Below are 15,665 nucleotides of genomic sequence, written 5' to 3'. Positions count from 1 at the left end.
CTGTTGGTACACTCTGTCCGGTTTTCTAGTGGGTGGCTTGTGTTTTCCCTTAGAGTCTTATAGGAAAATCCTAGGTAGATAGTGATCTTTGTGGGTCATAAATGTGGCTGCCTTCCAGCCAGTGGTTTTACCTTTTAAATGTGTTTGTGGGATTCTTTGTTGACCAGGAGTTGGATGCTTTAGCCTGGTTGTATTTATCAGCCTTTATGATCTGTGTGTTGTGAGTCTTACTTCAGAAATCCTATCTTATCCCGAGCTCATAAAGATACTGTTTTCGACCTAAGCGAAACTCATTTTGCTTTTCCGGCCTGATTCCTTGGTTTGGTTTGACATTTTTCGCACTTCCCTTGCCTGGGCATCTCTCTGCGGAGCTAAACGTGGGGCCAGAGCAGGATCCTTCTTCTGGACTCTGTGACTCTTTCTGAGAGCTGCTTAAGTGCAGGGTTGATTGGCCCTCTCGTAAGCCCGGCTTATCTGCAAGCCTGATAAAATTGGCCAGAAAGCTGTCCCCCGTCTCGTCCTTCACTGTAGCTTCCCTGGCTGACTTGCACTTCCTGCTGCTGCTGCTGATTGAAGCTAAAAAGGCAGAAGACTTTCTCAGCCGAGGCCTGACTCCCTGGGCCTGACATGCAGCCGGCCCTTGGCCAGGACGCCCGTGTGCGTCAGGGTTCATCTGGTGGTCCTTCACTTGTGCACCTTTCCTCCTACAGGCCCACGAGTGGTCTGCAGAGACCCAGTCTCATTTCCCCATTGTAGTTTGGAAATACAGATGGGTTCAAGTAGGGTTTAAAGTCAGAACTTGAGAGTGTCAGATTTGGAAGGGTCTGGATGCGTCATGCCTGCTTTGCCACACACCTGGGGGTGCAGAGAGGCGGGGGGAGCAGGCTAGCCATGGTCGGAGCCTTCCTGGTTGTGGGGAGCAGCACGGGGCTCATTTCAGAGTGTGGTGAGGACACGGGACACAGAGGAAATGTCTTTGGATGGGGCCCTTAGGGTTCTTTTCTTATTTTAAATAGACGTATCGTCTTCTGGCCCAGGAGTCTGCTAACTGTGGCCCACAGGTCAGAGCCAGCCTATTGCAGTCCCAGAGCTAAGAATGGTTTTAACATTTTTGAACTATGAAAAAAAAAATCAAACATAGTGGATTTTGATGAGAGGGAACACTCATCAGGAACGAGGTGACCTGCCCCCCACCACCCCAATTCGGCTCTTCTCATTAGTAGCTCTTGTACTATGGAAAATTGCTCTCAGTTATTACCACTTTTTGAATTTCACTAATACAAATTTTGTGGAATAGTTTTCCCTTTCCTTTTCTGTAAGTACCTGTATGTCTTTAATTAGGCCTCCTGTCCCGCACAGCCTGGCCTGCAGAGTTTACAGCCCCCTGTGCTAGCTGTGTGGCTTTGGGCAGGTTGCTTCTTTGGTCTCTCTGGGTCCTTATCTGCCGATTTCGTAGGGCTGTTTTTTTTTTTTTCGTAGGCCTGTTGTAAAGCAATAGGAAGAACTTACGTCATACTGCTCCACGCATTGAGAGCTGCAGTAGATGTTAGATCTTCCCTAGGGAAAAGTCAGTAATAATCGGTTTCTTACGGGCCAGGCCACTTAGGGGAGCAGAGGAGGGCTAGGGGGCAGGGGTTGCAGGGGGTCCATGCCCACCTCTGAGGGTCAGCATCATGAGGAACACCACCCCCTAGCATTGCCATCCAGCCCCAGCGAGCTGTAGACAGTGGACCTTGCAGGGGCTGCGTCCTGAAGGCTCTGCAAATCCCCACGACGTTCACGCCGTTCCTACATAATTTTCCTCATGAAATGCAATGAAGCATAACTAAAAAATGTAAGTAACAGCTTCAGGCCCTTAATGAGGCTATAAATACGGGACAAAAATAATTTATAAAGCTATTTCCTGGTGAGGAGCTGTCTTTTTCCCAGACCTCTTCACTCTCTCTTTGCTTGCCCCATCGATACTGGCCATTAGCTCTCTTTGCTAACTCATTTTAGGAAGGAAACAAAGCATTTATCACCTCGTGGTGGTTGCTGTTTTTTGCATTTCACGCGAAAAGCAAACAAGAAACCTGTGTCAAGTGCAGATGCCGGGCAGACAGCTAGGCTCACTCACTGCTCTCTCCCTCCATTCGTCACTTGTCCCTGCGGCGAAGTTTCACCCGGCCTTCCTTCAGTGTCCGTGCAAATAGGATGCATTGTACGTGTAAATGTGGAATCCGTGTCAGTGTGAGATCTGCAAGGTGCTGCAGTCCTGGGCTCAACCCGGAAGGTATTTTATACCTTCTCACCAGTTGTCCGGGGCTTGTATCTTCCTTGAGTAGATGGGTAAACAGAGTTTGGGGCTTCTGGAATGTTCTCAGGGGCAGAGCCGTGTGCAGTGCTAGACAGAGCCTAAGACCCGGCTGTGCACAGGCACTTGGAACCAGAGGCTCAGACACCTCCCTGTGGCTGCTCCCTGTTGCTGGGAGCCAGAACCTTCCCCGCGGCAAAGCTCTGGGCTGTGCTTGGGACAGATGTCTCTGGGTCCCTCTGACACTGATGCCACCACGTGGAGCAGTGTGGAGTCCAGGGGACCTTTGGGGATTTTCCAGGCGTGTTTACCAACAAATCATCGCAGGCCAGTTGCTTGGTGCTTTGCGTGTCACCAGCGCATGGAATGGACGTGTGTCGACGAAGGGAGCCACACCAGATGGTGGCTTCCAGTGGCCTTGTAGCATTATGTCTGTTGGCACCAGGCAGTGGGAAGAGGTGTGTTCATTGTCCGGGGGTGGGGGTGGGGGTGCTTTAGGGAAGCTCTGTTTGCAAGCTGAAAAACAGAAAGCAAAGTTGCCTGTACGTGTGTGTCGTGTGTCTTGCCACGCTGTTTCTTGAGCCTAAAGCCCGGATTGCCAGGAGCTGGAAGGATCAAGACAAAGGCAACCGGACAGAAACGGGAAAGCAGAGCCTGTCGATGGTTTGCAGATGATCAGTTGAGGACCGCATCGTGACGAGGAGGGCCCCGGGGAGAAGACCTCTCCCATTGCTCTGCTGGAAAAGTCAGTATCACTACCGGCGCACGTTCCAGAAGGAGAGTTTGGGTGATGCAGCAGCTGACATTTTGCGGTTCCTCCAGTCTCGGCCCCCTCATCAGATACAGATTTGTGGGTGCCAGAAGTTTTGGAAGAAGCTGCTGCAGCAGGCTGTTTGCCTTTGCCCATTGGGGGAGAATTCGGAATTTTTTTTTTTTTTTGTTCATTCTTGGTGCAGATGGTGTAGTTATTTTAAGTAAGTGATGTGCTGCAGTGAAAATGGGCAACTCTTTCATTTTTCAGCGTAATGAAAAAAAGAAAAGGGAGAAGGAGAAACCCCAGCTAGCCAACTTCGTGCTAATGCTTGTCTTTTTTGGATTCTAAATGTGTCCCACGACACTGAGATGGGATAAATATTTCAGCCACTAGAAAGTCCTAATGTCGGGCTGAAAAGATTTCTTACCTCTTTTAAAGCAGACGGGGTAGTAATTTACGTGCACCTGTCCTAATTTACGTGCACCTGTCCAGACACCCCCATGTCCCTTATTTTTAACTATGTCTGTACAGGTCCCCACTCCTTTTCTTGGGGATGAGGCAGGGAGTGGATGGAACTTTGCAAGGAAGAGTATGAGGGATGGGAATAAATCATAGCTGAATGCTTGGTTTTCCTCTAAGAGCACCCACAAACATCTCCTGGGGACCCACCGGGCTCCTGGTGCCAGGGATGCGCTGAGTGAAATGGTGCCCCTCTGCCTTTGGGAGCGTGCAGCCCGGCGGGGAGGGAGTACAGATGCAGTGGTGAGCACAGATGGAATAGAGGACAACACAGGACACTGTCAGAGTGAAAAGCCAGGGGGGGACCCACTTTAGATGGGGTGTCCATGCAGAGGCCCCAGCTGTAAGTGATACAAAGCCGAGGGCTGAAGGACGAACGAGAAGATGAGCCAGATGCATGAGTTTGCTTCCACCGCCCGGATAAAGCACTGCAGCCTGGATGGCTCAAACCACAGGGATTTGTTTCCTCGCAGGTCTGGAGGCTGTAAGTCTGAGCTCAAGGTTGGGGTAGAGCTGGTTTCTCCTGAGGCTTCTCTCCTTGGCTTGCAGATAGATGGCCATCTTCTCCGTGTCCTCCTGTGGTCTCTCTGGGCATGTATCTATCCTTTTTTTTTTTTTTTTTATGATTTTATTTATTTAAGAGGGACACAGAGAGAGAGAGAGAGAGGCAGAGACACAGGCAGAGAGAGAAGCAGGCTCCCTGCAGGGAGCCCGATGTGGGACTCGATCCCGGGACCTGGGATCATGCCCTGGGCTGAAGGCAGGCGCTAAACCGCTGAGTCACCCAGGGGCCCCTGTGTCTATCCTTTTCTTATAAGCAGGCCAGTCATATGGGATCAGGGCCTGTCCCAAGGACCTCATTTTATATCAATCACCTCTTTAAAGACCCTGTCTCTGAATACAATCCCATTCTGAGGTACTAGGGGACTAACTGGCACTTGAACCTATTGAATGGGGGGGGGGGCACAGTGCATCCTCTACTGCCAGATGAAAGGTGGACAGAAGAATCGGAGTCAGCAGGTAGCAATGCCTGGAGTCCTCGGTGCAGAGGACGCTGATGTTGAGGAAATGAGGTGGCAGTGTAGGCAGGGCGGGTCATGACTGGCCTTGTAAACCATGGCACAGGTTTTAGGCTTGTTAGGGAAGGTACCGAGACACCATCGGTGGCATTTCAAGATCTCAGTGTGCTCGCAGGAGAAAGAACTTGGGGGCATGAGAAGAGAAAGTAGGAGGGTTGGTTTTCTCAGACTTTCTCAAGGATTTCTCGGCCTCGGCCCTATAGACATTTCGGGCCAGCTGATTCTTTGTAGTGAGGGGCAGCTGTGTGCATTGCAGATGGGCAGCAGTCCTGGCCTCGGTTCACTAGACACCACAACCAAAAACGTCTCTGGACACCTCCACGTGTCCCCCAGGGGATGGTGGGGGCAAATTGTCCCCTGTTGAGAACCACTGGTCTAAAGGGGACAGAAAGTCGTGGTGGGTCGCACAGGGCGGTGCCAGTTTAATAAAGCACTTGGGATGGGTTTGAGGAAGATTTTTGAGTTCAGAGCCAACAGGATTTAGCTTCTCGGCCTTGGTTCCTCCTCGTGCTTTGGAGTTTGGTGATACGGTCGCCGCCCTGAAGGCCCTGGCGTGGGGCCCCGGGCACATGTTGCTCAGAAGCTCGCAAAGGGCGTAGCTGTGCGTGGGCCTTCCCTGGCCCGGGGACCCCCGTCCTGCCGCTGAAGCCCTGCAAGCCCACGGCTGCTGGGACCGCCCGCGTGTCACTGCCCGACCCGGGTGTCCGCTCCACAGCCTTCCGTTTGTCAAGGCCACGTCCCGCGCTGGCCTGGTGGTGACGCTCAGAACAAGCACCTTGGCACCTAATCTGGCCAGTTTTCTGCCCCCGGAAATCTGGGTGTCAGCAGGACTCCGCAGGTGCAGCGATCCTCCGGGGGACCTGCCTCCCCCGAGCCAGCTCTCCGGGCCAGCGCAGGGGGTTTCCAAAGCACACGGACCGGCAGCTGCATTCCGGAGCCCCGGCGAGCTCCCGGCAGCTTACAGCTGAAGCCGGCGGTCATTAGGAAGCAGGGGGACGGTTCGCGTTCTGGGGTGTGCATTCCGTGTCTGGCTGGCACCCCGCACCCTGCACCCCGCCGGCCTCCTGGGCTCCCCTCCTGTGATTCCCCTTCTCCCGAGATTGCTCTCGCCCGAAGGTGGTGAACTGGTCTCACGCTTTTCCCAGGGCTAGTGGTGGTTCTTTGGGGTCTTTTTTTTTTTTTTTTAATGTTTTCCATTTTATTTATTTATTTATTTATTTATTTATTTATTTATTTATTTATTTAGACACACACACACACACACACACACACAGAGGCAGAGACACAGGCAGAGGGAGAAGCAGGCTCCACGCAGGGAGCCCAACATGGGACTCGATCCCAGGTCTCTGGGGTCACGCCCTGGACTGAAGGCGGCGCTAAACCACTGAGCCACCAGGACTGTCCTGTTTTTTGGGGTCTTGAGAGGGAATCTGATCCTGAGTGTGGGCCCAGTGGATGGAGCACCGCAGGGGAGTAGAGGGAAATAGTGGCACGGTCTGCCTGCAGCCGCTGGCAATCAGAGCTGTGGGGTTTGTGTTCCATACCCGTCAGTGTCCTGCGCTGAGCCGTCCTGGGCTCTTTCTTTGGGCCCGAGGGGCCCTCTGTTTTATCTCTGTCACCCTCCACTGCAAATGCCACCTTTTTCCTGGAACCCTTTCTTAATGCCTGGAATTTTTACTTTATCCTAAGAATGTTAGGGAGCCATTCAATAGCTTTTTTTTTTTTTTTTTTTTTTTAGATTTTTAGATTTTATTTATTTATTCATGAGAGGCACAGAGAGAGGCAGAGACACAGGCAGAGGGAGAAGCAGGCTCCATGCAGGGAGCCCGACGTGGGACCGGATCGCGGATTTCCAGGATCAGGCCCTGGGCTGAATGCAGACGCCAAACCGCTCAGCCACCCAGGCGTCCCCGTTCAGTAGCTTTTTAAAGTGAGAACGTGTCTTGATGGATTTTCTCTTTAGCAAGGGCCTGCTGGCCGTGGGGGGAGGCAGGGAGGCCAAGCTGGGAGACTGACTGGGACGGCGTGCTGGTACGGGATGGTGGTTGCTCGGGCTGGAGGCAAGCCTGGTGGCACTGAGGTTGACAGTGCGGGGCTCGGGGATTGGCCCTCCATAGGGGGTGATGGAGTGAGGAGGGGTCAGGGAGGTGTTTCGGGTTCCCGTGTGGATAGTTGGGGCAGGGTGAGGCTCCCTCCTCACGTATAGCTGCTGTTCTAGAATCTTCAGTGAACTACAAAAGCTCTTTTTCAGTAGAGAGACATGCACGTACATTATTAATTGAGTGCAGGGGGTGGGGCAGTGGGGGTGGCTACGAGGAATGTCCACGGCTGACGTACTGCTTGCCTGTGACTGTGTCCATTCCCATCTGTTGATGCTTACTTGTTCCGGTTATAAAATATTTTTTGGTATCGCTTCGGTGGTACTCCAGCCACACAACAGAGGCAGGGCTCGTCTCTGCTTGGAGAAGTAGGGGAGCAGTTCATAGAGTAACAAGTTGCGTGAGAAAGGGTACCTAGGGGTTTATTAGTGGGAGACTCACAGGTCGAAGGGCGTTCCAGGTAAACATAAGAAGCCAAGTAAAGGCTAGTGGCATGGTACGGAGGTCACGTCGGGGGGTCTGGAATGAGATGCTTCTCTTTGGTGACGATCCTGGGCCCTGCCCGCTCCTAGCTCTCGGGCAGATGTGGGCACCCCCTCTTTCTCTGCGCCTGTGCCTTCCCAGCCTGAAGGGGGGAGCCCCAGCTTTCCACTCTGCATGGTGATGACCTGCGTAGGTGTCTGGTCATGAAAGTTCAGTAAATGCTTATTGGAGATTCAGGAGGAACCTGTGGAGGTCCTGGTCTTTTTCTTTCCTTTTCCCCTAAGACAACTCTACCTCCAGGTGGTTCCTTTTCTCCTGGCCGTTGACCACACTGGCTCACACTGATGCGATTCATCAGATTTTGACTCCCTTGAAAATCTGCTCCGGGGTCCATTGGTTGATGAATTCAGCACCCCTGCCCACGTGCCCTGGCCTTCCCTGTTTGCTTTCCAGCCTGACACTTGGCCCATCTTGGCAGGGCCTTGGCATTTGGTGACTGTGCTCAGTGGTGTAGATTTAAACCTTGGGGCTTGGCTCTAAACTTCCAGGAACTCTGGGCAAATCGTTCAGTGACCTGGGTGCTCTTCACCCTCTCCCGCTGTGGGGGCTAGAAGGCCTGAGTTCAAGTATTTGGTGGTTGTAGGGCCCCGGAGTCTGAGGCCTGAAAGGAGCCCGCAGTTCCTGCTCTTGGAGGCAGGTGGGAGCCCAGTGCTCACTCCTATCCTGGAACCTTCCTGTAGAGCCACTGTTGAAGGCCTGGAAAGAATGTTTGGGTTTTATGACCGAGCTTTCCGACAGAGAAAGAAGGAAGTCGGTGAGCACCTGTTGTGTGCTGAGCACCTGCTACAGGCTTTCCCCATATTTTTCCATCTAGTTCTCTTCGAGTCTCTGGGGTGGTGTGGGGCGGATTATCAGTCCATTTTGCAGATGAGGAAACTGAGGGCCAGGGAAGTTAGGTCGCCTATGGGATGTCTCGCACACGTAACCCGTGTCGAACCAGAGCCCATGCAGCGGTGCGGGCACGGCTCCTTGCCATGTCTGCCTGTCTGATTCCCCACCCCCCCTTCCCCTCTCTCCCGCAGAGAGCCAGCTGCTCCCTGGGAACAACTTCACCAACGAGTGCAACATTCCAGGCAACTTCATGTGCGGCAATGGGCGGTGCATCCCCGGCGCCTGGCAGTGTGATGGGCTGCCCGACTGCTTCGACAAGAGTGATGAGAAGGAGTGCCGTGAGTGGCTGGCCCTTTGCCGGGGTGGGGACGCGGGAGGTCCTGGGGACGAGGGCCCGCTCTGGCTCGACCCTGAGTGCTCCGCGTGCTGCAAGCCAGTGGGTTCGCAGTCTGGCCCGCAGTCCTGGCCCGTCCACTCCGCAGCTGTGGCCGGGGCAGCACGGTCGGTGTGGAGCCTGGAGTCCTGGTGGGGACGGAGCCTCAGCTGTGGGAGAACAGAGGCCCCCTCCACCCGCGCTGCTCAGCCCCACCCTGGGGCATTGTCCTTGCTTTTGCTTTGTATATGCAGACTCTGAGACTCCCAGAAGTGATGCAGCCTCCGTGGCTCCCGACCAGCGAGGAGCAGATCTGGATTTGCACTCAGGGCTGCCTGACCCCAAGGCCCGGGCTGGGAACCGTCTTTCACATCTTGTACATTGTGAAATGTTCTTAATGATGAAATAAGATGTAGCATCCTGCCAAGTATCCCGCACGGAGCTGGTAGTGAGGAGATCGTAATTTGCTTGCACCTGCCCTTTTGTCTGCTGAGATGGCCTGGGCACCCCCTTTGCATGGGCACCACCAGGAGCTGCGTTCTTTCTTATCCTCCCCACCCCACCTCCTCCTTCAGCCTCTTTCCTATTCTCTGCCCCCAAAATATGCATGAGATTTGAGTCTGTGGCGATCTACGAGAAAAGCAGCAGCGGATGTGAGTGAGGGCGTCCGGGGTGGCAGGTGACCACGCTCCCTGCCCCGTAGAGTGAGGTGCTGCAGGGTGAGCTCGGCCACAGCACCCTGGCAGGCGGGAAGCACACCTGAGGCATGCTGGGCCCTGGGTTCCCCAGGGGGTCAACTGCCCGGGGCCCACACAGCTGGACACTGGTTCTTGGCTCGTCCGTGAGCTTCGGGCACCGGGCCACAGGGCCTCACTGACAGGAGAACTGTGTGTTCTGGCTCCGAATCTGCTCTCTTTCTGGAAGCCAGCTGAGGAAATGGCTGAGGAGATGATAATTTGAACTTTAACGTTGCTGGGACGGGGATTTGAGGCCCAGTCTGTTGACGCACGGGAAGGGGAACTGGGTTGGAGCCCACCTCTTGAGCCAGCCACCCCTCCCTCCCTCATGATGCGCTCCCTTGGGCCTGCTGCCCACCCAGAGACCGGCCCCTTGTCTGGCCCCGGGGTCTGATAGCGCTGCTTGCCTGTCCCTGCTCTTCAGGGAACGTTTGGGAGGGGAGTGGATTAGGAATTCTGTTTTTTTTTTTTTTTGTGGGGAATATTCATTTTGTTTATTGTTTGTGACTTTTTTTTTTTTTAACAAACAGACCAGTATACATAATGCATTTTTATTTTTGCAGAATTTTTAAAAAAAGTATTAATGTCTATTTCAGCTTTCTCTGTGTCTAGGTCTTCAAAATTGATAGAAACATAAGGTATACAGTGAGATCGTGCATGTGAACTCTGTAATCTGTCCAGTTTTGAGTGTCATTAAACAATCCACAAATATACAGAATGTCCATTTTTGGAATATAGTGTGTATATATGAACTGTAGTAAATGCAGATTTTCTTTAGCTGAGCTGGGAGTATTCAGCCCAGGGTCAGTGTATGAAAGCATACGGGGTTTGGACGTGAGATGTAAGTTTTATTCTCAGCTTTGTCAATAGCAGCTGTGTGATGTTAGGATATTCTGTGACATTCTGTGTCTTGTATCACGTCTAATTCCATGATTTCAGAATTTATGCACAAATTGGAAAAGGTGATGGAAAGAGAATATTAAAAAAAAAAAAAAAAAGATGATTTAGGCAGCTGCCTGGCACTGTTTGGTTTGGTTTGGAACAGGCTTGCGTTGGATGTTCTCTGTCTCTTTTCCTCATTTCCTACCCTGAACCCCCAAGCATATTAAAGGCTTGATTGGCATTTATTTAGTGTTTTGATCAAAACATAATTTAAAAAACCGTACACACAAACACACACATTAAAGAACCCCTCTTCTGTTGCCTTTCTTTTTTTTTCTTTTTGTCTTTAAATCATTGAGAACAGAACATTAAAAAGTTTAGGTAAGAGAGGGAAGGGAAAAGAGGTCGTTTTTCTAAAACAAATTCTACTTGCATTTTGGAATTTCTTGCGTAATTCTTCCCAGTCTGGGGGTTGAGGGTATGAGCACTGGGGACAGAGTGTCCCCCGTCCCAGCCCTCCCTCCCACCTGTCTGCCCTGATCACATGCTGCTGCTCAATCGCTGCTGCTCAATCAGAGGGAAATTAGTAGGATGTCCTAGGCTTGAGCCCCGGGAGGATTGAACGAGAAATACTAGGCCCTGGTCAGCCTTGTTGTGGAGGTTAAATGCATGTGGAACACATAGCACGGTGTCTGGGTATCCTAAACATCAGCGGTTACCGGTCAGTCTGTACAAACTGTTTTATACAGGTGTTATCATGGTGATATGTCATGGAGTCACCTGCTTTTTTCGACTTGACATTAGAGGCCCTTTGCCACATGACCATTTTTATTTAATTTTTTAATTTAATTTTTTAAAAAGATTTTACTTATTTATTCATGAGAGGCACACAAAGAGAGGCAGAGACACAGGCAGAGGGAGAAGCAGGCTCCCTGCAGGGAGCCTGATGTGGGACTCGATGCCAGGACTCCAGGATCGCACCCTGAGCCGAAGGCAGATGCTCCACCACTGAGCCAACCAGGGGCGCCGTCACATGACCACATTTAGCCTTCAGGATTGTTGTTTGGTGAGGTTGCCTACTGTCCCATCAAGTTGGTGCGGGGTGCCCTAACCGTTGCCCTGTGGTGGGATGTTTGAATGCTTGCGGTCAGTGAAGGAACTTCCCCATACCCAGGGAGCAGTTGACACGATGGTTTCAGCCAGAGCCAGGCTGGACTGGGCTGAGGTCTTCAGGGTGCCAACCGCACCATCTTTTCCAGGGCACTTTGAGAGCAGCTGCCATAGAACTCAGGCCTCCTCTCTGTCCTTCCTTTGATTCTTTGGTTCTGGGATTCTTTGGAACAATGTGGTCCTTACGGGGAGGAGAGCGAAGGTGACTGATGTCCTCTGCAGAGAGGTGATTGCCTCAAGGATCCCATGAAATGACTTCGGCCTTTAGAGGATAGCAGACTTAAGAAAGGGGAATTCTTGTGCTTTCCAAAGGGTGAGAGAAGAGGCCAGAGAGCTGTGTCATGTTGGGATGTGATGAGTTAGAAGCTATTCTGTCTCCATAGAAGAGGAAGTATTTTCATTATTTTTATCATAAACATAATAAAAATCACATACTGTAAATATTAGGGGAACAGGAAGGGACCTTAGCAGCATAGCACCTAAAGTCTGAACTCTAACGGAACCACTGTTAGAATCTTAGAAGCATTTTTTTTTTTTTAATTTTATTTATTTATTCATGAGAGACAGAGAGAGGCAGACACACAGGCAGAGGGAGAAGCAGGCTCCCTGCAGGGAGCCTGGTATGGGACTCAATTCCAGGACCCCAGGATCACGCTCTGAGCCAAAGGCGGACGCTCAGCTGCTGAGCCACCCAGGTGTCCGGCATCTTAGAAGCTTTTATTCAGAGTTTTTCCCAGCTGTGATCACTGTAGGTATGCAATTTTATATTTTGATTTTTTTTCCCCAGTAATATTTTGACCTTTTAACATTTTATTTATTTATTTTTTAAAGATTTTATTTATTTATTCATGAGAGACACAGAGAGAGAGGCGGAGACACAGGCAGAGGGAGAAGCAGGCTCCGTGCAGGGAGCCTGATGCGGGACTTGATCCTGGAACCCCGGGATCATGACCTGAGCTGAAGGCAGACGCCCAACCTCTGAGCCTCCCAGGTGTCCCACCTTTTAACATTTTAATGTATTTTCTTTCATATTTCTCCATCAGTTTTAATGCTTAGGAAAGCAGTCCATTCATATGATATAGTTTATTTACTCATAATTTGGCATTTATGTTGTTTCCAGTTTTCCAGGGTTAGAAATAGTGTTCAATGTTGTGAACATGAGGGTGGACATGACTTTTCCCCTGTTTTGAGAGATTTTCTTAGACTGGGTTCTCAGAAGTGAAGTTACTGGGTCAAAGGAGCCTGTTTTAGTTCTTAAAACTGATGCTCACTTGTTTTGCTAACGGTTCATACCCTGTGCTCCCTCACGGGCAACGTGTGAGAATTCTGGTTTTATTTTAGTCTTGGCAGCATTGGTTAATATCTTAAAAAATATTTTTTTTGGCTAATTTAATAGAAAAGTTACATATTTTAATTTTTATTTTTTTATTGTCTAAGGAGTTTAAATGTTTTCCCATAGTGCTATTTACAAGTCATACTTATGATTTTTGTGAAATTATCTATTAATGGACTAGAATAAATTCCCACTCAGGTTGAGTCATTAAATATTCCACCTTGTGAATCTGGAGAACCTCCTCCTTAGAGTTTTGAAAGAAGAGGCTCATTTTGGGATAGTTTGAGTGAGTTTCTGCTTTTGGTTGATAGAATGCCCTAAATGATCATTTTGTCCAAATAACATTTTTTTTGGTAGAAAAAGGAATAGAGTTTTTTTGTTTGTTTGTTTTAAGGGTTTTATTTATTTATTTATTCATGAGAGACACAGAGAGAGAGGCAGAGACACAAGCAGAGGGAGAAGCAGGCTCCACCCAGGGAGCCTGATGTGGGACTCGATCCCAGGACCCCAGGATTATGACCTGAGCCAAGGACAGATGCTCAACCACTGAGCCACGCAGGTGCCCCAAGAATAGAGATGTTTTAGAAAAATATGGAAGCCCCATGAATGCAGAGATAATTTGAGAGCTTCCTCTGGATTGCCCTGTCCCAGGCATATTATGTTGTATTAACTCATTTGACTGTCACAAGCCTTATGTGGAAGGGACTGTTGTTACTTCCAGATGAGGAACCTGAACCCAGAGAGATTACCAGAGCTGGCCTCTTGCCCTAGAGAATGAGTGCCCAGCACCTTCCTCCACCAGAGACCACAGGCTTTCTCTACCGTCTGTGTTACTGTGCTGAATTGGATTCTCCTGTATGTTACCACTACTAACCTGCTTTAAAAAAAAAAAAAACCCTGAGAAACATCAATAATGTTCTTCTATGTAGATGATTTCTGAGGCGGCCGTTAGTGCCGTCAGTCTCTGCAAGAAGAGACTGTGTGTACTGTAATTACTGCCACACGCTGTAATAATAAAGCAGCCGTCCAACTTTCCAGAACTCACATGTGGCCTGGAATCATGAGCCTTGGGATCTCCTTCCTGCTTGGTGTTGGATTGTAGCTGCCATCTCTCTGTGTCCTGACCACATGGGGGAGGTCTTGGAGGTTTGAGTTCCGTGTCACAAGGTGGTCATCGTCTTTGAAAAATGAGATGGGTCGATGTCTTTGATCAGGCGTGTACAGATTTTCCAACCTTAGGTCCTGTGTGTGTGCCCGCCTGTGCGTGCACGTGAAGGTGGGGGTGAGGAGGAGATGGGGATGCATTCAAGCATCTTGTCAAGTGATAAGATTTTAATGGATTTCCAGGTTCAGAGACTGGAAAGTGCAAAACTGGAACTTGAGTTTTATTTGCTTTTACTGTTTCCAACTATTTCTTGAATGCGACTTTTCACTGCTCTTGTGTGATGGCGGAAACCCATGAGAGGCTTCAGAGGGCAAGTTTGGAATAAGGAACACCCGAGAAATACGAAGGTGGAGGAAAGTAGCAGGGGACATGAAACACTTCCTTTTTATCATCCTTCTCCTCTTCTGCCTGTAGGTGGTGCCGCATGTAATGTTTTCTTGTAAGGTTTGTGCTCTCGGGCAAGCAGAGATGAGGGCACAGAAAACTGGAGTGTGAGATTTTTCTTTTTTTAAATTTTATTTAAACTCAGTTTGCCAACTGAGTGGGCATTATAGTGTAATGCCCACTGCTCATCTCATCATGTGCTCTCTTAAGGCCCGTCACCCAGTTACCCCTCCCCCACCCACCTCTCCTTCTACAGTCCTTTATGTGTTTTCCAGAGTTAGGAGTCTCTCATGGTTTGTCTCCCTCTCTGACTTTTCTCCACTCAGTTTCTCCCCCTTCCCTTATGGTCCCTTTCACTATTTCTTACATTCCACCATATGATAATTGTCTTTCTCTGATTGAGTTATTTCATGCAGCATAAGACCCTCTGGTTCCATCTGCGTCGAAGTAAGTGATGGATATTCATCCTTTCTGATGGCTGAGTAATATTCCATCTTATATACATAAACCACATCTTCTTTATCCATTCATCTGTCAAAGGACATCGTGGCTCCTTCCACAGTTTGGCTACTGTGGACATTGAGTGTGAGATATTATCCGTATCAAATGGCAGAGAGAGAAGATGGCCATTTAAAGCCAAGGAGAGGTGTCTGGGACAGACCTTTGCTCGCAGCCCTCAGAAGGAGCCAACCACCTGCTGGCCGTTTGATTTTATTTTCTTTCTTTCTTTCTTTCTTTCTTTTCTTTTCTTTTCTTTTCTTTTTCTTTTTCTTTTTCTTTTTCTTTTTCTTTTTCTTTTTCTTTTTCTTTTTCTTTCTTTCTTTTCTTTCTTTTTAAATATTTTATTTATTCATGAGAGACACACAGAGAGAGAGAGGCAGAGACATAGGCAGAGGGAGAAGCAGGCTCCATGCAGGGAGCCCGATTTGGGACTCCATCCTGGGTCTCCAGGGGCCGAAGGCGGCGCTAAACTGTGAGCCACTGGGGCTGCCCATGACCATTTGATTTTAGACTTCTGGGCTTTGGGATTGTGAGACAGTACATTTCTATTTTGGATGCCACCAAGTTGTGGCCCTTTGTTATCACAGCTCTAGCAAACTAATCCAGATATCTACCCATCTCCCTTTTGTGTTTAAGAAATTGTTACATGGTGCACCTGGGTGGCTCAGTTGGTTGAGCGTCCGACTTAGGCTTAGGTTGTGGTCTCGGGATCCTGGGATCCAGCCCAGAGGGAAGTCTGTCTGTCCTTCTCCCTCTGCCCCTCCCCCTGCTCGAGCTTCTGCGCTCTCTTGAATGAATAAATAAAATCTTAAAAAATAAAATCGTTATATGGTGAGTGACAGCTGCCCCACTGCTGTGTGACAGGGTGACGTTCACAAGCAGCCTGCTCTTTTTCTTAAAGAATTTGAAAGGAAGAATCATACTGTTACGGGTTGAATTGCATCCCCCAGAAAGATACATCGAACTCCCAAGCCCCAGGACCTCAGAATGTGACCTTATTTG

General features: G+C 49.7%; 1 protein-coding gene across 2 annotated transcripts in view; it reads left to right on the top strand.

Annotated features, from left to right (window-relative positions):
- LDLRAD3 (low density lipoprotein receptor class A domain containing 3) overlaps positions 1–15,665 on the top strand; it is a 228,793-nt gene that overhangs the window by 64,133 nt on the left and 148,995 nt on the right. For both annotated transcript variants that reach the window (XM_041773225.1, XM_041773226.1), the window contains exon 2: positions 8,310–8,456. In XM_041773225.1, coding sequence (XP_041629159.1) covers positions 8,379–8,456 — 78 coding nt within the window. In that variant the 5' untranslated portion in view covers positions 8,310–8,378. The remainder of the gene's footprint in view (positions 1–8,309; positions 8,457–15,665) is intronic.

The sequence above is a fragment of the Vulpes lagopus genome, chromosome 11, assembly GCF_018345385.1.
Source record: "Vulpes lagopus strain Blue_001 chromosome 11, ASM1834538v1, whole genome shotgun sequence".
NCBI classification, from domain to species: domain Eukaryota; kingdom Metazoa; phylum Chordata; class Mammalia; order Carnivora; family Canidae; genus Vulpes; species Vulpes lagopus.
The sequence above is the reverse complement of the archived record's forward strand: the minus strand, read 5'-3'. Positions and strand labels throughout refer to the sequence as shown.